The 16,356-nt window shown below is 47.6% G+C and overlaps 6 protein-coding genes across 7 annotated transcripts; 3 read left to right on the top strand and 3 right to left on the bottom strand.

Moving 5' to 3' along the window:
- Positions 1 to 774: 774 nt before the first annotated feature.
- Positions 775 to 3,163, bottom strand: CNBD0990 (hypothetical protein; the record flags this gene model as incomplete). Of its 2 annotated transcripts, XM_770958.1 has the most annotated exons (12): positions 775 to 823; positions 902 to 1,008; positions 1,105 to 1,430; positions 1,493 to 1,736; positions 1,791 to 2,209; positions 2,267 to 2,369; positions 2,422 to 2,485; positions 2,560 to 2,637; positions 2,713 to 2,768; positions 2,833 to 2,967; positions 3,032 to 3,060; positions 3,142 to 3,163. In XM_770958.1, the coding sequence occupies 12 exons, from the start codon at positions 3,161 to 3,163 to the stop codon at positions 775 to 777; spliced, it is 1,632 nt and encodes a 543-aa protein (XP_776051.1). The 2 variants fall into 2 exon arrangements, with proteins under 2 accessions (XP_776051.1, XP_776050.1); XM_770957.1 differs by having other exon boundaries at positions 1,791 to 2,369.
- Positions 3,164 to 3,453: 290 nt separating this feature from the next.
- CNBD0980 (hypothetical protein) lies at positions 3,454 to 6,097 on the top strand (the record flags this gene model as incomplete). Its single annotated transcript, XM_770956.1, has 8 exons — positions 3,454 to 3,600; positions 3,654 to 3,747; positions 3,804 to 4,063; positions 4,119 to 4,957; positions 5,012 to 5,175; positions 5,235 to 5,383; positions 5,448 to 5,642; positions 5,702 to 6,097. 8 exons carry the CDS (start codon positions 3,454 to 3,456, stop codon positions 6,095 to 6,097), a joined length of 2,244 nt encoding a protein of 747 aa, XP_776049.1.
- Positions 6,098 to 8,452: 2,355 nt separating this feature from the next.
- CNBD0970 (hypothetical protein) lies at positions 8,453 to 10,995 on the bottom strand (the record flags this gene model as incomplete). The annotated part of the gene is made up of 10 exons (XM_770955.1): positions 8,453 to 8,455; positions 8,508 to 9,028; positions 9,085 to 9,249; positions 9,303 to 9,735; positions 9,786 to 9,844; positions 9,903 to 10,100; positions 10,153 to 10,512; positions 10,565 to 10,673; positions 10,733 to 10,874; positions 10,928 to 10,995. 10 exons carry the CDS (start codon positions 10,993 to 10,995, stop codon positions 8,453 to 8,455), a joined length of 2,058 nt encoding a protein of 685 aa, XP_776048.1.
- A 325-nt stretch (positions 10,996 to 11,320) lies between these two features.
- Positions 11,321 to 12,275, top strand: CNBD0960 (hypothetical protein; the record flags this gene model as incomplete). The annotated part of the gene is made up of 2 exons (XM_770954.1): positions 11,321 to 11,864; positions 11,917 to 12,275. The coding sequence occupies 2 exons, from the start codon at positions 11,321 to 11,323 to the stop codon at positions 12,273 to 12,275; spliced, it is 903 nt and encodes a 300-aa protein (XP_776047.1).
- Positions 12,276 to 13,052: 777 nt separating this feature from the next.
- On the top strand, positions 13,053 to 14,188 carry CNBD0950 (hypothetical protein; the record flags this gene model as incomplete). Its single annotated transcript, XM_770953.1, has 5 exons — positions 13,053 to 13,278; positions 13,347 to 13,503; positions 13,563 to 13,715; positions 13,771 to 14,112; positions 14,179 to 14,188. 5 exons carry the CDS (start codon positions 13,053 to 13,055, stop codon positions 14,186 to 14,188), a joined length of 888 nt encoding a protein of 295 aa, XP_776046.1.
- A 1,432-nt stretch (positions 14,189 to 15,620) lies between these two features.
- Positions 15,621 to 16,312, bottom strand: CNBD0940 (hypothetical protein; the record flags this gene model as incomplete). Its single annotated transcript, XM_770952.1, has 4 exons — positions 15,621 to 15,664; positions 15,720 to 15,957; positions 16,027 to 16,156; positions 16,248 to 16,312. The coding sequence occupies 4 exons, from the start codon at positions 16,310 to 16,312 to the stop codon at positions 15,621 to 15,623; spliced, it is 477 nt and encodes a 158-aa protein (XP_776045.1).
- Between the last annotated feature and the right edge of the window lie 44 nt (positions 16,313 to 16,356).

The raw sequence follows: 16,356 nt of genomic DNA, 5'->3' as shown, positions 1-16,356 counted from the left end.
GCAGCAAAATATCACCGCTCGCCTGCAGACCCTTTCGTTATACGCGTGCTGATATTTTTTTTGTGGTCCGCCGCTGACTGCTGCCTGGCTGTTAGGTGAGGCGTGACGTGTTTATTAGGGTTCACAACAACGAAAGATGATGATGAGAGTCGTTTTTTGTGACAACCGGACGAACGAAGACTTAATAATAGGCAAAGGCGTGATGTGGACAAGACACCGTATCTACATGCATTTTGCTCCATTATCCATATTGTAGCGAGCAGGTCCTTCGTATCACCGATGCAGCACCGTCGACTCTCTGCTGACTGCCAACCGGCGGCGGTCTATATGAGCAGACCCTGAAATATCTTAGTAACCAAAAAGAATTAACCAACCCTACTGCCCAATTATATAGCAAGGAAAGTAGTCGCGTCTGCCGTGTTACTTCGCTCACTTAATAAAAATTCCTAGCTTGAAAAAGTTTTTAGTTATTAGAATGAACTCCCACGTGCTCTCCAAGTTTCGCAAAAGACAAGATCCAAATCGTAATCTGCGTCTCAGTTCGCACCTGCGCCAATAATAAAAGACGCGACCGATACAAGCACAGGCACTGGCACAAGAAGTAGGCGAAAGTGGTAATACATGCTGACTGCTAGTACATGCAGTACTACACGAGCACTGATGGAAATGCTCGGAACGGTCTTTATCAAGTTTCATTCCATGCCTATAATTTGCAGCTTGCGCTTCATACAGCTCCTTTGATTATGCTTATTTTCAATTTTATCTAAACTCTGCTTACAATCTCCCGAAAACCAAGCCGATAACAACATAGATGAGAGTCAAGCTGCGACCGGTCCGGTATCAATAAAAGGTCCAAATGGCCATTTCTGTGGAACATGTATGAAGGGCATCAAGAACTTACGGCGGTGTGAGAACAGCATACGACCAACTGATTGTCTTGGATATCAACCTTTCGAACGCATCACCAGATGCTGCTTGAGTGATTTGTGCCAACGTCAGAGCCGGAGGCTGCACCGTCAATCTAATTGTCAGCAAAATCATACGCTCGCAATCATCTGAACGTAACCCGGAAACAAAGTATGAGATCTGAAAATCAAAACTCACGGAAGAAACCAATAGCACTGTACAGAGCACAAAAACTGGGTCTGCAGCAGTTTCAAAGAAGTCATACTTGGCCATCAACGCCAAAAGCGGCATCATTAGCATTGGCACAAGAATCATTCGACTGATCACAGCGACGAAAACAGTTCGATTTTCTCGGGGATAAGCCTTCTGATCGGAGGGACGCAAGCCAGCGATGGCACGAAACTTGCGCTCGAAGAAGTTGGATGGTCGGGTTGGAGTTTCGCCAAGGTGAGGACCGGAGGAAGGAGGATGGGTAGAAGGAGGGGTGTAGAAGAAAGCGCCTAGGACCACTAAAGTGACGGGAACTGTATACATGACAATCAGATCATGAGAGGTGAATGAAGAAAAAAGTAGTGATGGTGCTTACTTGAACATTGTCCAGCACCCTTGATCGCTTGTTCTAGAGGTTTAAATTTGGCCATTTCCCGCTGCAAAGGCTGTACCATCGCAATGAAGATTGACAACAGCGCAGCATACATGGGGACAGTCATGAACGCATTCAAGCTCTTGCCGACAGACGTTGCTTTCTTTTGCAGTCCACGCCAACAAGCTTGAAGCTTTGTGGAAGGAGGATCGAGGCGAAGGCGAAGACCAGGTTGTGCGTAATTCCCCTATCACATTGTCAGTTGCCCCCCCCCCCTAAGCGTATGGAGGCTTGGACATACCCATTCCTCGTCCTCCTCATCACTGCTATCTTCCTCGATCAGCTCGATCCTGTGATTTCTGGGGGCTTCAGGTAGTCCCCAAAACTCTCGACCACTCTCAGTCCTGCTTAGAGTCCTCGACCTCTTCGTAGCACTCATGATCGAATGACTTCGCGTGCTGGTTCCGGTAGTTGACTGCCTTCGGGGCGAAAAAGAGTGTACCGGCCCAGGAGCTCCGAAGGGAGTAGTTGGAGAAGAGGAAGCATCACGAATCATAGTCGGTGTTACACCGATTAATGCGCCACGTCCCCGCCAAGTTTGGTTGTCCTCAGAAGAAAAGAAAGGCGACCTGCTCTCATGTCCATTCTCTTCAATGTGTCCAGGTGACTGTACAAGCCCCGTGTCATGAACTAAGCCGTGATTATGCTGAGTCTGGTCCACTTCATCGTCGGCATTAGAGAGAAGCTTAACGCCCCATGACCATCGTAGCATCATACCGAGGGTGGAGTAGAGGACAAGATAGGTGAGGGCTCGACCCAGCATTTGATCTTTGGAGTCGTCGAATCCCCATTTGAGGCCGGGGACTGTAGTCACCAAAGCCTAAATAGAGTCAACTTAATGACGAAGTATTATCGTGGATGTGGATACGGACCTGGATCAAGGCGATTGGCAAAGAATTGCTATTTTGAAACATCGAGGCACAAATGGCAAAAGCCCTAAGGGAACCTCATCAGCATCAGCTTCACCTATTGCCAAGAACGTGCATAATAAAGCTCTGTGCCCCACGTACGTCTGCGATTTGGAAAGCCTGAACACCTTGGCAAGGAACCACGCTACTAAGGCCGAAAGACCAGTGATGAGGATAAAACTAGCAGTTTTGACAGGTGAATAAGTTAGAACAATGCGGACAGAGGATCCTGTAGAGAAATGGCGCTTCACATACCCAAGAGGGATGATCCATAGTTCTTTCAGCTTTGCAGGTGTAAGAGAGTAAGCCACCTAGCCAAGCGTAAGCCATCAACTAACATTGCGACAGTCGTCTCCCAAATTTGTGGGGGCTCACCTTTGAGAACAGCAAAGCTGGGGTGAACAGGGAGACGTTGATGACATTCAGCTTTCTCTGGGTCGCTTTATCCGTCACCCCAGCGCGGGCAAGTACATAACCCGCAACACATAACAGAATGACTTCGAAGATGGACTGAGGCGGTATCAGCTGACGCTAATCTTCAATCCACAGATGTTGATTGAAAGGATGCGCTCACATTAAAGACAGTCCGAAGTAATGTTTCGACTAGGATCGGCGGCGACAAAGATAGCTGACAGTCAGTTGCCACTAATTTCCCCTGTTTAACGGCTTTGGAAAGGAGCTTACTCGGCACAACGTCCTGGTACATCACACAGTGTTATAGTGTTCAATCTTATATATTTGTTGAATATATCGATACAAAGAGGAATATGTTAATGTCAAGGCATGTCACGTCCGTCTTATCTTAACCACGTTCATCATCCGTTCTTGTTGATCCCTTCTTACGTCACTGATCTAAGAGAGTCGCGGTGAATGTATTACGTAAATTATGTACACGATCAAGATTGACTTGTCTTCTTATACATTTCGATCAATCATGTCCTTTGCGAAACAAAATAAAATTCGCACTCCTTATCGCATCAGTGGCAAGTAAGCAAGATGGAGGATAACAATCCGGGAGACAAGGTTTTTCCCGATACCACCATGAGAGTCGAGTCCAAAGAGGGTCTGTCGCTTGTCAAAGACGCTTACATGAGGCAAATGGATGTCATGTATCAGTGGCCCAACAGTCTGAACCCTTGGCAGGTAAATTTGTTCGTTTGATTGAATTCGCATACTTTTTATTCATTTTAATGTAGGCTGGTGCCATCAAATCCATTTTTTCCAACACCGCCCTCTATGATCCTGGACACCCTCTGCATCCATGTAAAGAAGGCATTACGTTATACCTCGGTGAGGACCCATCTCTCACAGGCGCACAGGCCTCTTGACTGATTCAAGAATTGTAGGTTACGATAAGACCAACCGCCCCCGACTTCTATTCAGTCTCAAACAAGTCGAATACATTCAATATTATATCAACGCCATGCGTCTAAGTACTCCTTCCTGGGTTGAATATTATCAACGACGCGCGGAACTTATAGCCGATGGAAGTCAAGAATCGCTGACTGAGCTTGAAGAAATGGGTGAACCCAGTTACGAAGATGGGAAGGATGACTGGGTACCGATTCCGGACATGGTTTTGCCTGCTGGGTTGTTCATCAAAATTGTATGCCTTACTCTACTTGCAATCTGCAAAGTACTGATGCCACGACCGTTCAAAGGAAGAAATTTATGTCCAAAGTCACTTTCACCTCGGGAAAATCAACAAGCAGCTTGAGAAGGATTCCAAACTTGCTGAAAGGCATGAGCGAAACGGCATGCCGCTCCCGGTTTTTGACCCCAAACGCTTTGACGCCATTCTCAGTTTGCCCGTTCCTGATCCGAATGCCAATCCCGACCAGGAGAAAGAGAAGGAGAAGGGCATGCAGATACAGGATGAAAAGGACGAGGGAAAAATGACAGTGAAACTCCGAGCTCAGAAAGAGCAAGAGGAGAAAAGAAGGCAGGACGAGGCAGATTGGAGAGAACAAGAGGAGAGAGTGAGGAAACACCGCGAAGAGATGGAGCGCGAGGCAATTGAGCGGGAGCAAAGGGCTGAACGAGAGCGAGATTTGATGGAAGAGGCATTAGACAAAGCTGCCGAGTTCATGGACGGCGAAGCCAATGATTCTTCTGCCAACTTTGTAGACGAAGACGAACGACAAGATCACGATAAGGTCTCTGCCCGGTACCACAATGCTTGTCAACGAGCGCTTATCATTGCTATGTATGGCGGATGGAAATATTTCGATTCCGAGGAAAATGAACCCCAGCAAGGGGAGGACGCGGACGGCGTATTGGAAGAAGAAGAAAAGAAGGTAAACAAATTGGAAAAGCCTTCACACCTTGGGCGAACTGTTTTTGTGGCTCTGAGCGTGACAAGGTGGGAGAAAGATCCCAAAGTAGTACTTGAAGTTGGATGGTCAGCTATTTACTGGCAGGAGGATAAATGGTATGGCCCTCCTGACGCGCTCCATACGAAGCCTGAATTTGAAGAAATGAGAGACTATGGCCATATCATGTGAGTGTATCCTATAGGAATGTGTGACCAGGATCTGACGTGCGTGCAACGAAGTGTGCAAGACCACATACTGGACAAGCACAACGGAGAGACACGCCCCGATTATCGTGACAAGTATTGTTATGGGGATTCGATTCCAGTGCCCAAGAATGAGTTGAAGCAGACCCTCAAGGCAAAACTTCAAGATATCTGGAAAAAGGGTGGAAAGGGGCCCATCTGTATGCTTTCTGTTTTTTCGGTGGTCAATATAAGGTACCACATAGCTGATATTACACAGTCATAGTCACACATACTCCCAAAGGTGAAGAACATGATTTTTGTGATGTAGGCTTAGACATTACTACCGCCGATCCTGATCTCCATCCGGATACCCAGGAGATTTTACCTGATGAGGATCCCAATGCCTCCAACGCAGTCTACATGGTTGTACGTATCATAGTTAATATTCTGCCTTTGTATCGTTCGTTTCTAATAACCATGCCTGTATTAGAACACCGCAACTCTCTTTGGTGCTATTGAGGGGGTAGAATCTTCCTACCTGCCGCCTTCTCCGTCCAATCCTCATCCTCTAGTCATCGCAGGACGCTCGAAGAAGAGTCTTCAACACGCTGCGCTGGTTGTGTTCGGCAATAGTGATGAACGTAGAAAACCAACTTTTGTCGGTAATGCCGGCAACGATGCTTTTGTGAGCCCTACCTGCTTTTGCACACACTGAGAACACTCATTGACGGTATCAATTGACAGTATATTCTTCAACTTTTACTCGCCATTCTCTTCGGTTCAACACTTGATGAATTGAAAGCAGCGTATGAGGAAGATAACATTAATCCTGATTTCTTCAAGACTTCTGCAGACCCTACTCGGCCCGATAAGGTAGAAGAAGATAAGGTGGAGTTTGTTAGAACCGCGCCCTCCAGGCCACCCGGATTAGAAGGCTACATTGAAGTGGATAGGGAGGACATGCTACCAGATGACGAAAGGATCATTTATGACGATCCCGAGTGGGTAGAGGAAGAAGATGTTATAGGTGTGCATTATGAGGATGATGAAGGGAACCTCTTGCCGCTTTCCCATGGCCCGGATCATGTTGGAAGTGATGAGGAAGAAAGGACAGATGTTCTAGATGCCGTAGACGTTTAAGCCAGGAAGAGAGCTAGAAAGAGGGGATTCTGTAGATAACGACTAGTATCGTTGTGAACAGATGGGACATGGATTCAAAAACTATGCTGGCAAGCAAACACGTACACATATGCAATTTGTCATATAGTGATTGTTTGTATCTCATTGCGTTTTCACGTTCCAGTCGCAATAGTACTCCAACTACATATCTCCGTCTTTCAAATTACTTCCTGAACTTTTATCTATTTTCCTCAAAATATCGATCGCACTGACTTTCCCGTCCGACTGGATACTTGACTTTGACTCTCTTCTTTTGCCCAGGGTCGCCAAACCCGAAAGTATAGCAGGATTTCCGCCTGGCGTGTCTCCAGGAGTCGTACCGAGGGCATTGAAGTTCGACGGACTAGCTCTTGGATTATGAGTCTTCTTTCCTTTTTCAGGAGATGAAGGTGCTTCGGAGGCTGGGCTCGTCATACGAGAGGGGGATTGTGTGCCATCAAGTAAGGCCTCACCTCCTTTATCATGCGATGTCGTTACAGTCATTGCCGGTGCAGGCGTCGCCTTCCCGCCTGGTCCCGGACCAAGTCCTATGCCCCTGGGATAAGATGAGTTGCTCGACGCCACAGATGGCGGCCTTGCGGTGAAGTTCGCAGGATTCAAGGACGATGGATACTCTCCGCGCGACGGTGAAGATGTCGGGTGACCAAGAGTGGATGAGCTGTCTTTTAGGGATCGGCTGGATATGCGACCAAGTGACTGAATCTGGGACGTAACGGCAGAAGGGGGCGGTGTTATGGTTTTGGAAATATGATCGGACGAAATAGGCATCCTGCCCTCTTGGCCGACATTAGAAGAAGGTAGAGAAGGCCAGGGTAGTGAGGGAACAGCTTTGACAGGGGATGACTCTAAGGAAGGCTGAAGGCTGCCCGCTGTTGACGAAGGGTCTTGGCTATTATTTTGGCCATCGCCTACGCTTCCCACCTTTTGCTCTGTTGTCTCTGATATCGAAACATCTTCTCCCATCTCCCTCATCGGCGGAAAATATTCACCCTGCATCTCAGCTTGCCCTGGTCCATCTCTGATCGATGTCATACCCGCATTCTTGAAAGCATTCCCCCCCCCGCTCGATCGCGAGCGGCGAGAAGAAGGTATAATCTGACTGTCGGTGAAACTTGACGACACGTTGCGGCGATAAGGGCGAGAAGTGCCGATGTTATATTCCTCCACAGTATGAACACAGTAACGAAGGCCATCAGCAAGGCCGAAGGGATTCGTCTCTAGGGACTAAGAGACGAATGTTAAATCAACAGACCACGGAAAATAACGAATTTCCAGGCGGAAACTCACCTCGCCGCCGCTAGCCACAGCCTCGTCGGTCTTGACGATTCGAGCAATAATCCATTCACGGCTCTTGAGTTGCTCCTGCAGTATGTCGTCAACTCTCAGGAAGTTATGAGGTGCCGAGACTACAACTGTCAGCTATGGAATTCAAACGGAGCATCAAGCATTCACTATTAAATGCCGCCCAAGATCTGGAAGCTGTATTTCTTGTGGGCAAAAACAATGCCTGACTTAAGTCAGCATACTCCATTTCTTCAATTTTAGCACATGCCCTGATAATAATACTCACTAAATCTCCTTTTGCAAAATTCGTGAACGAAATCTTATTTCTCGCCTGATCCCTATACTGTCTGCAGCTTTTCGACCACTTTTTCACTAAGCCGATCGTCTTTGTGACAGCTTCAGTGAATTCTACAAGGTCAAAACCTTGAGCGGCGACCAAGCTCACGCTTTCGCGCATTTCGTCTTTGCTTGATGTCGAAAGCGAAGTGGATGCAGCTTGGTTCGACGGAGGGCTGATTTGCGGTTTGGATGGAGGTTGGTTGAGAGGCTGGGGAGAGTGGGACCGAGGCTGCGCTGCCGAGCCGGATATGGTGGTAGAGGTGTTGATCGCATGCAACAGCCTCTGACACGCTTCATAGTATCTTGTTACCAAGCTAACAGCCTCCCGTGCATGTTCTGCCCCATGCCCCTTCTCTTGGCTTAACACTCTCATGGTATCTCTAACGACTGCCAACTCATCGGTCAACGTCAATTCCTTGCGCTGCAATTCTCTCATTTGTGCTTTCGTGAGAGATAGCTCAGCCTTCAGCCCATCCACTTGGCGAATAGCTGTATTCTGTGCAGCCGATAATTTTTTCTCCGTTTCAAGTTTGAGATTGTCAAGCTCTCTAGTGAGAGTGAGGTGCTGATGTTCGAGAACTGCCCGGTCACCATCAGCTTCCGCGATTCGATCACGCATGAGCTTGTCAGCTTCTGCTGATTGATTCCTGAGCGCCGCCTCTCTATCCTCTTGGGCTTGGGTCAATTGACCCGTCACTGCCTCCAGCTCAGCTTTTATGCCTGCCAATTGTGATTCGAGATTCTTCACCATCGCCTGCGCCTCCTTCTCACCCTCCAAGGCCTTTTTACGTTCCTCCTGAAGCTCCTGCAATTGAGTGATCAATGTTTGCTCCGCAATCTTCAGGCCGTCGACATCCATTAGAGCTTCCTGTAACCTCACTCCAAGATCCGTCGCCCGATCCTTTTCTTGTGTGAGTTCGGCTTGTAATCCAGCCAACATATCCATTTGGTCCTTTTGATCCTCTTGCTCTCTGGTCTTTTCTTCTAGCTCAGCCGAAAGCGCTTGCCTGGCCAACATCTCGTCGCTTAAATCAGTGCGCAGACGGGCGAGTTCCTCTTGAAGTTCGCCTTGCCGCATTTGGAGGGCCTGTTCACGCTTTTCATGCTGCTCAGTTAACTGCTTAAGATGATTTTGATGTGACTCTTCGAGCTCTTGAAGGCGCTTTTCGTATACAGTCTTGTCTTTATTTACAGCACGCAGTTGAGAGGATAGGTGCAGCATTGCGCGAGAGCTGCTTGCAGAACGAGATTGACTCTTAGGTTGAAACACTACAATCGAAGGTGAGTAGTGATAGGGTCTTCAAGCGACAAACAACTACGCTTACCTCCTTGCTCCACCATCCTGTCAAGCTCATCGGCAGTAGTATCGAACTTCATAATGAGTCCTTCGATGCTAGTTTGCATCGCCTGGAGTCTCTCTGCATCCCCTTCTTCCATGTTCGCGATGACCTCAGGATCGTTCCTCATTTGCTCTAGCCACGATGCCAGTTCTGCTTTTATCAGCGATTACTGGAACTTTGGAAATACTCAAATTAGTACGCACTCTCGACTTCCTCATATCCGAAGGCCTTATTGCCTAACCCTTCTACACCCGTAACTAATGTTACTTCTATTTTTGGCCCCTGTGTTTCACTTAACACAGGCACGCTGAACGGCAGCTGAGACAGTGACTCCTTGTTTACCTGTTCTCTGCGTTTCGCCTCCACCTGCGTAAAAGTATTCAGTGTCCCTCTCAGCCTCTTGGTCCATTCTGTCAACATCTGCCCAAAATCTCTACGTCGCACGACTTCCGAAACGGCAGCGGCGTACGCAAAGGGGATTTGGTGTAAACGGTAGAGGTGGGGGAAGGCTGACCGATCCTTGGAGGCCAGAAGATCAGCGTCGAACTTGCGGAGGGGTTCAATGAGTTCGTGAATCTGGGATTGGAAATGGGCAACTTGGCGAAGATGGAGATGAATGTCGAATGTGAACTCGTTCTGTCATGATAATAAGCCACAATACCACGATAAATGTGACAATTATATACCTTGACTGCTGTTAGCGCGACAAGGTCATCCCGCATGGCTTGATCGAGTTCCACGAAATCTATAGGTTGTTCAGCCTCCAATGTATTACTACAACTATCTTGAAAAGCTATAATCACCTTGGTGAACATCGGCTGTACCACTTCCCGAGAGCTGTGATAGTTGTCCGAGTGCCACCTCTAGTCTAGCTAGCCCCTCTGCGAACTCATTTTCAATTTCGGCCGATCTGTCGTTAAATGCCGCCGTTTCAGCTTCGGATTGCGAGACAAGACCATCCAAACTAGCAGCAAGCGAATTAAACCGATCGACATTTTCCACTGGGGCTGATATTTAGCGTCATGCAGTCAGTCGAAATCACGAGAATCTCACCATGTAGAACTCGACAACTCTCCCTTACTTGCTCCATCTTTTTCGCATTCACATAGTCACCCATCGTCCTGACCTTTCCCTCGTCATCCTTTTTCTTCAAAAGCGCTGGATTGATCACAAGCTTTGGTAACAGGGCCATATCTAATTTTGAACTCTTTATCAGTTCTTCTTCTGTTTTGAAGCTTGCCTCCACTCTAGAGGCGAATGACTGAAATTCGTCCACGAGCGGTTGGAGGTGCTGCGACAAGTTGGCATAAGCGATCTGCAGTGCTTTAGACTGGGTATCGGATAGAGATTTCAGGTGCGACAGATGGTCGTGAGCTACAAGAAAAGGGTGTTGAATCCCATTGAAGCTGGACACTGTTGCGTGGATCAGACGCTGGAAGGCAAGTATAGACAGTGAGAGACGTACGGTCCAAAGGAGGGGGCAGCTGCACATCCTCTTGCATCTGCACCGCCCATGTCTCTACATCTGTCCAAAAAGTCTCTCTGTTATACATATACACCTTAATCGGCGGACCCTGGGAGAGTACACGTCAGCTGGTGGTTCTCTCGCTGCCGATTAGATAAGATACGCAACAGTATTATAGCTGGGTCCAGCCTGATTTTTGATGTCGAACAGGACATCACTCTTCAGCTCTCTGCCATCTTCCAGAAAGAGTAAGACATTGTGATCGGCTATGCCTGTCGCAGCAGATACGTCTTGGTATACAGCGTCGATGCTGCGGTCCTAATGTTCAGCCAAGGTGGAGATGGCGAGGTGAGGTGAGCTTACTCATCGTAGGAGTCAAGATAGGCATCTAGCCTGTATAGGCCACCGTCTGATGCTTGATATATATCCATGCTTGGGGTTTCTGGCGGGTTGCTGTTCGAGATAGAATGCCGGGCTCTTGCCTTATAACAAAGCCGCCACCCAACCTACCTGGGGCCCCGTACTCTCTGCTTATTAAAGTTTAGATAACGTACAAATCTCCCCTAACGTACTTAAATAACGCCCTCCTGTTGTTTTGATTTCTGTACTGGACTGCTGTTACGTACGAAGGGCCCCTACAAATGCAATAACCACCGATATCGATTCACTGTACCAACCGACTCTTAGCCCATTGTTTCGTGTACACGATTCTTCAACTCTTACTGCACTCCCATCAATTAATTCTCTTCCATTCCAATGGACAGAACAGCGGACGATATCTTTGACGAAGGCGACTCTCTCTTCTCCCTTCCAGGTCCATCAAACCCACGCCCCCTTTTCCGCACCCCGTCCACAGCTAACTCTCACAACGCTTCCAACAATGCTCACACCAATTCGTTACGTTTTAGACACCACGATCCGAGATTTTCGTCTCCCGTGAGCGTCGACTATGATCCTGATGGCTCGGGCTACAGCTATCAAAACGCAAGTGTCATTCAAGGTGATGAAGATTTATCTGGTATCGCCGACAACGGTGACGGACCCTCATTTGAGCATGGATATGAGGCTACGCTGGATAGAGAGGCTGAAATGGCCGGTATCCCTGTGGAGGAAGCTGACGGAGAGGTGGAAGAATCGTACGACGATGCGTCCGATGGATCGTCCGATCTCTATGACCCTGATGCAGATCCGGAAGCATTCGCCAAGCGGCTGGACGAACTTGCAGGTGTTTTGGAAATGAACGAGGTGGAAGCAACGGCCTTGAAGTGGGATCCACCCATAGGAAAAGATCACCGGCACCGTAAGTCACCGTGTTTTGGGGCAATTTCGTTTACTGATAAAAGCTCCAAAAGACCCACATCTGCATTCTTCAGATTTCAAATCCCTCATCAAACACTATCTCACCACTACGTCATGGCAATATTCTCCATCGAGACCTTTCTTCTCTACGCCTGGCGAGGGTTCCTCTGCTAACGGGCTCGACTCGCGCTTTAGTTTCGGTTCTGACGCTTTTCCTTTCCCTGTTCCGGGTCCATGGGGAATTGGTGACATAGGAGGGATTGCTGCTGGAGAAATACATCCAATCAGGGTCCTTGGTAGGACCTGGAGAGATGCTGACGGGGCAATCGGCGGGGAAAGATCGTTTGGGGTCGAACTTGAAGAGACTGGACTGGAGAATGAAATCTCGCGGCCTTCTGAGATGTCACCATAATGTATCAATAAATTTGTACTCAACTCATTGTTATTGCGAGTCTCATTTGGCAGTGATACGAGACATCTTAAACGGTATTAACAATTTAGAAGCCGCGATGAACGTGGTTTAATGCTATTACAGAGAATCGTAATACTCGCCGGTCATGTTCTTGGCCCTGTTAAATAACTGCAAAGCATGGAGTAATGGTAATTATAATGATGTAAGACCAGCGAACAGCTCTATTCGAGGAATAATCCTAAACTACGATACTCTGTTCGACTCCTACATCAACGAAGATGTAAAAAAGATCGAAAAGCAAAAAATAAACCAACGGTGGGGATCGAACCCACAATCTCCCGCTACCGGCTGATTCGATAATCGTTTAATAGGAAGCGGACGCCGTAACCATTTGGCCACGCCGGCTTTCAATATATGTTTTCTAATTTCACTTATGACATGATGCATGATATATAGCGCTTCCCATAAACATGTGTCGTCTTTCTTTCGTAATTAGGGAATCTGCGACGATTATCAGATAGCACGCTGGCATCCACGTAGTTGTTGAGGAGATACGTTATTATAGAGAGTTGTGTATCACACCGAAGTCAGTCTTCTTGCAGGTAAGCCATTTCAATATCTTCGTTCGCTTGCTGTGTTCGACGCCACGCTGACCAAATCATATAATAATAAACAAAATATCAGCGGCTCGTAATAGCGTGATTTGGATACCTGCCTCAACAACAGTCAACGAGTCATTCTCATCCTCTTTACAAACAATCGACACGCTTATTCATTATGGCATCTTTCTTCTCATTCTCCTCAGTCCCTGTCGACATTGAGATTAAGCTACAGGGCGAAGAGGGTCGCAGGCAAGTGGAAGTCAAAGGTGAGAAGGATCAGCGGGAGCTGTGTGCAGTCTATTACGACGGTGAAAGTGTCAGCGGACAAGTAAACGTCCGAGTTAAGGATGGCAAGAAGTATCAGCATGATGGCATCAGGATCGAATTGATCGGCAGTATAGGTGAGATTATCATGTCTGACATCCTTCCATGAGGCTCAGGCTCACTGGCCGTCTTAAATCACTCTCAGAACTCTTCTACGATAGAGGAAATCACTACGAGTTCGTATCCCTCTCTCAAGAGCTGGCCGCCGCTGGAGAGCTTCGCCATGCTGAGAAATACGACTTCATCTTCAAAAATGTGGAGAAACAGTACGAGTCGTATGCTGGTATAAACGTCAAATTACGGTTGGTTTCCCTGGTGTGCGTCTCCACAATCTGCTTACGATCGAATGCGATCCTTGCAGATATTATCTACGAGTGTCAATGAATCGCATCAGTAAGGAGAAGGAATTTTGGGTGCACTCATACCGGATGCCCCCAGAAGCCAATTCGGGTATTCGGATGGAAGTCGGGATCGAGGATTGCCTTCATATTGAGTTCGAGTACAACAAGGCCAAGTAAGTAACTTATGTTCAGTAATTGCCCAACTATTCGTTGCTTACCTTGGACAAGATATCATCTTAAAGATGTTATCGTCGGGAAGATATACTTCCTTCTCGTTCGTATCAAAATCAAACATATGGAGCTGTCCATCATCCGTCGCGAGACTACAGGCTCACCTCCGAATCAATACAATGAATCCGAAACCATCACGAAATTTGAAATCATGGATGGTGCACCGGTGCGAGGAGAAACGATCCCTATCAGGCTCTTTTTAGGCGGCTTTGAATTAACACCCACCTTCAGGGATGTGAACAAGAAGTTCTCGACTAGATACTACCTTAATCTAGTCTTGATCGATGAAGAAAACAGAAGGTATTTTAAACAACAAGAAATCACGATCTTCAGGATACCGTAGGTCCAGTCTTGATTGTGATGTGTGTAATCCAAGATGAAGACTGATTTGGTTCTCTGCAACAGGGAGAACTAAGAATGATGTGGCAGGCACTGTCTGGATGCCAGTAACTTGCTACCGTATCTTCAGTGCTGTACCTGTCATTCAAAATACAGTCTTTAGGAAAAGCCCCGAGATGATGCTGTAGGGAAATGAGGAAAAGATTCGCTTTTGCATATTTTCCGGTACAAGAGATGGACAAGATTGAAGATGAGAAGTTATGTGTCACAGATGGGATGATTATAGCAAATCTGCGTGTATATGGGCAGGTGATCGTGATGGCCTTTTCGGGTAGCAAGCTAATGGTCTTCGATGAGAGTCTGTCGCACATACTTGTTTTTTAAGTTGAATGCTGGTTGAGTTGGCGCTTTTGGCTGGATGAACTTCATGTCGGCCGGCGCCTGTTCCTGCAATGATCGTAGAAATCGTCCACTCGGATATTCTGTGAAGGATAACTGTGTGTTCTGCGTATAGTCTGAGCATACGCTGACTTGTCAAATCGAACATTAAGATGTGCTGGTAGGATCAAGGAAGACCTTATCAATTTCCAAATCTCATTACTATTGTTACCGGCGGGAATCAAACGAGGAGCCCTCCATCCTAAGCAGCAAATACGGGATGTCGTCTCCCGACAGTCCTTCCCCCGAGCTCGCACACACCAACATCGCTTTCATTCCATTGCTACCCTTCCTTCATCTTCTTCTCTCACTTACAATATCCGCCCCGCTCTACCCCAAGACGCTCTCGCCATCTCCACCCTTATTGAGACAACCTGGGCCCACTTCTTTGCCTACAGCGTGACCAAAGCTGATTTGGAGGATTATTTGAGGAATCGGGTGTCAGAAAAGAACATTAGAAAGAAGATTGACGACAATGGTGCTGAAAATTATTTCCTGGTGGCATGTTCCAAAGATGAGTTGGGAAAAGGAGAGGAAAAGGTGCTAGGCGTGGTGCAACTGGTCAGAGAATCCACTGAACCATGTCTGACACTTCCGAAGCCGATAGAACTGCAGAAACTTTATGTACACTCATCTCAACATGGTACAGGGCTCGCGAAAGAGTTAGTAAAGCGGCAGAGGCTCAAGCTAGAGAGCTGGGAGGAAAGAGTATATGGCTGGGAGTCTGGGAGGATAATGGAAGAGGCAAGAGGTTCTATGAAAAGATGGGGTTCAAAAGTGTTGGAGAACATTGGTTCTGGGTGGGTCGTAGCAAAAGACGTGACTGGATTATGCAAAAGTGGCTTTATAAATGTGATAATGAAGTACTCGGATAACTTTACTCGGAAGCACTGCTCAGTGACAGACATCAACAACTCCGGACACTGCAAATCAACCATAATTGACAATATCAAGAGCCCAAATAAAGCACATGCAGCAGATGTCATAAGTTGCAATCGTACATGGTAGCTGTAACGACGAGATTTTTATAGAGGTTACGGAGGTAAGAAGACGGTAGGTATGCGGGACTCTTAGTTGGAGGGAGCCTCCTTGTAGGAAATGGCCTGCTCCTCGTCTAGATCACTTGCGTCAGTCACAATACTTGACAGAATATGGAAGAAAACACTAACCCATGGCGGAGATGATGGTGACCATGAGGTCCTTGCCAGCCTCGAAGTCGGCCATAATCTGCTGACCAATCTCGGTCTCGGGGACCTTGACGTCGTCCTTGGAACCACCGTCAGAGTCCATCAAGTTGAGGAAACCGTCCTGGATATCAAGGAGCTGGAATTCCTGCCTCCTGACGTTAGGGACGTCCATGTTGTGGGTGGAGGGAGAAATGTCTTCGAGCTTCTTGCCGGTGAAGATCTAATTCGTTTGCGGTCAGCATCCAAGCCCGATTACGCTGCTAGCCGATGCCCGCTCAAGAAGACTCACGTCGATGGCGACAAGGTGAACCTTGGCGTGACCGTGCTTACCAGTCTTGGAAGTGGACATGTCAACGATCTTGCAAGGCCTGCCCTTGATGACAACGTGACCGTTCTTCCTGAGAGCGGAACACTGCATACTGTGGGGCAAATGGTCAAACGGATCCGGTCAGCATGTGCATCGTGTAACCGGAGCTGGATTCCTGGCTGAAAATTGTTTTTGAGACTTACGGGAAGGTCTTGGAAGCCCCGGCACCGGTGGCCTCGAAAGTCTCGTGGTGCTCCTCCTCAGCCATTTCTAGAAACGGGTCAGCGTCGGCTGTTTGGGTTCCTAGCGAAA

Source organism: Cryptococcus neoformans, chromosome 4, assembly GCF_000149385.1.
Source record: "Cryptococcus neoformans var. neoformans B-3501A chromosome 4, whole genome shotgun sequence".
NCBI lineage: Eukaryota > Fungi > Basidiomycota > Tremellomycetes > Tremellales > Cryptococcaceae > Cryptococcus > Cryptococcus deneoformans.
Note: the sequence above shows the minus strand (reverse complement) of the source record. Positions and strands in the feature narration are given on the sequence as shown.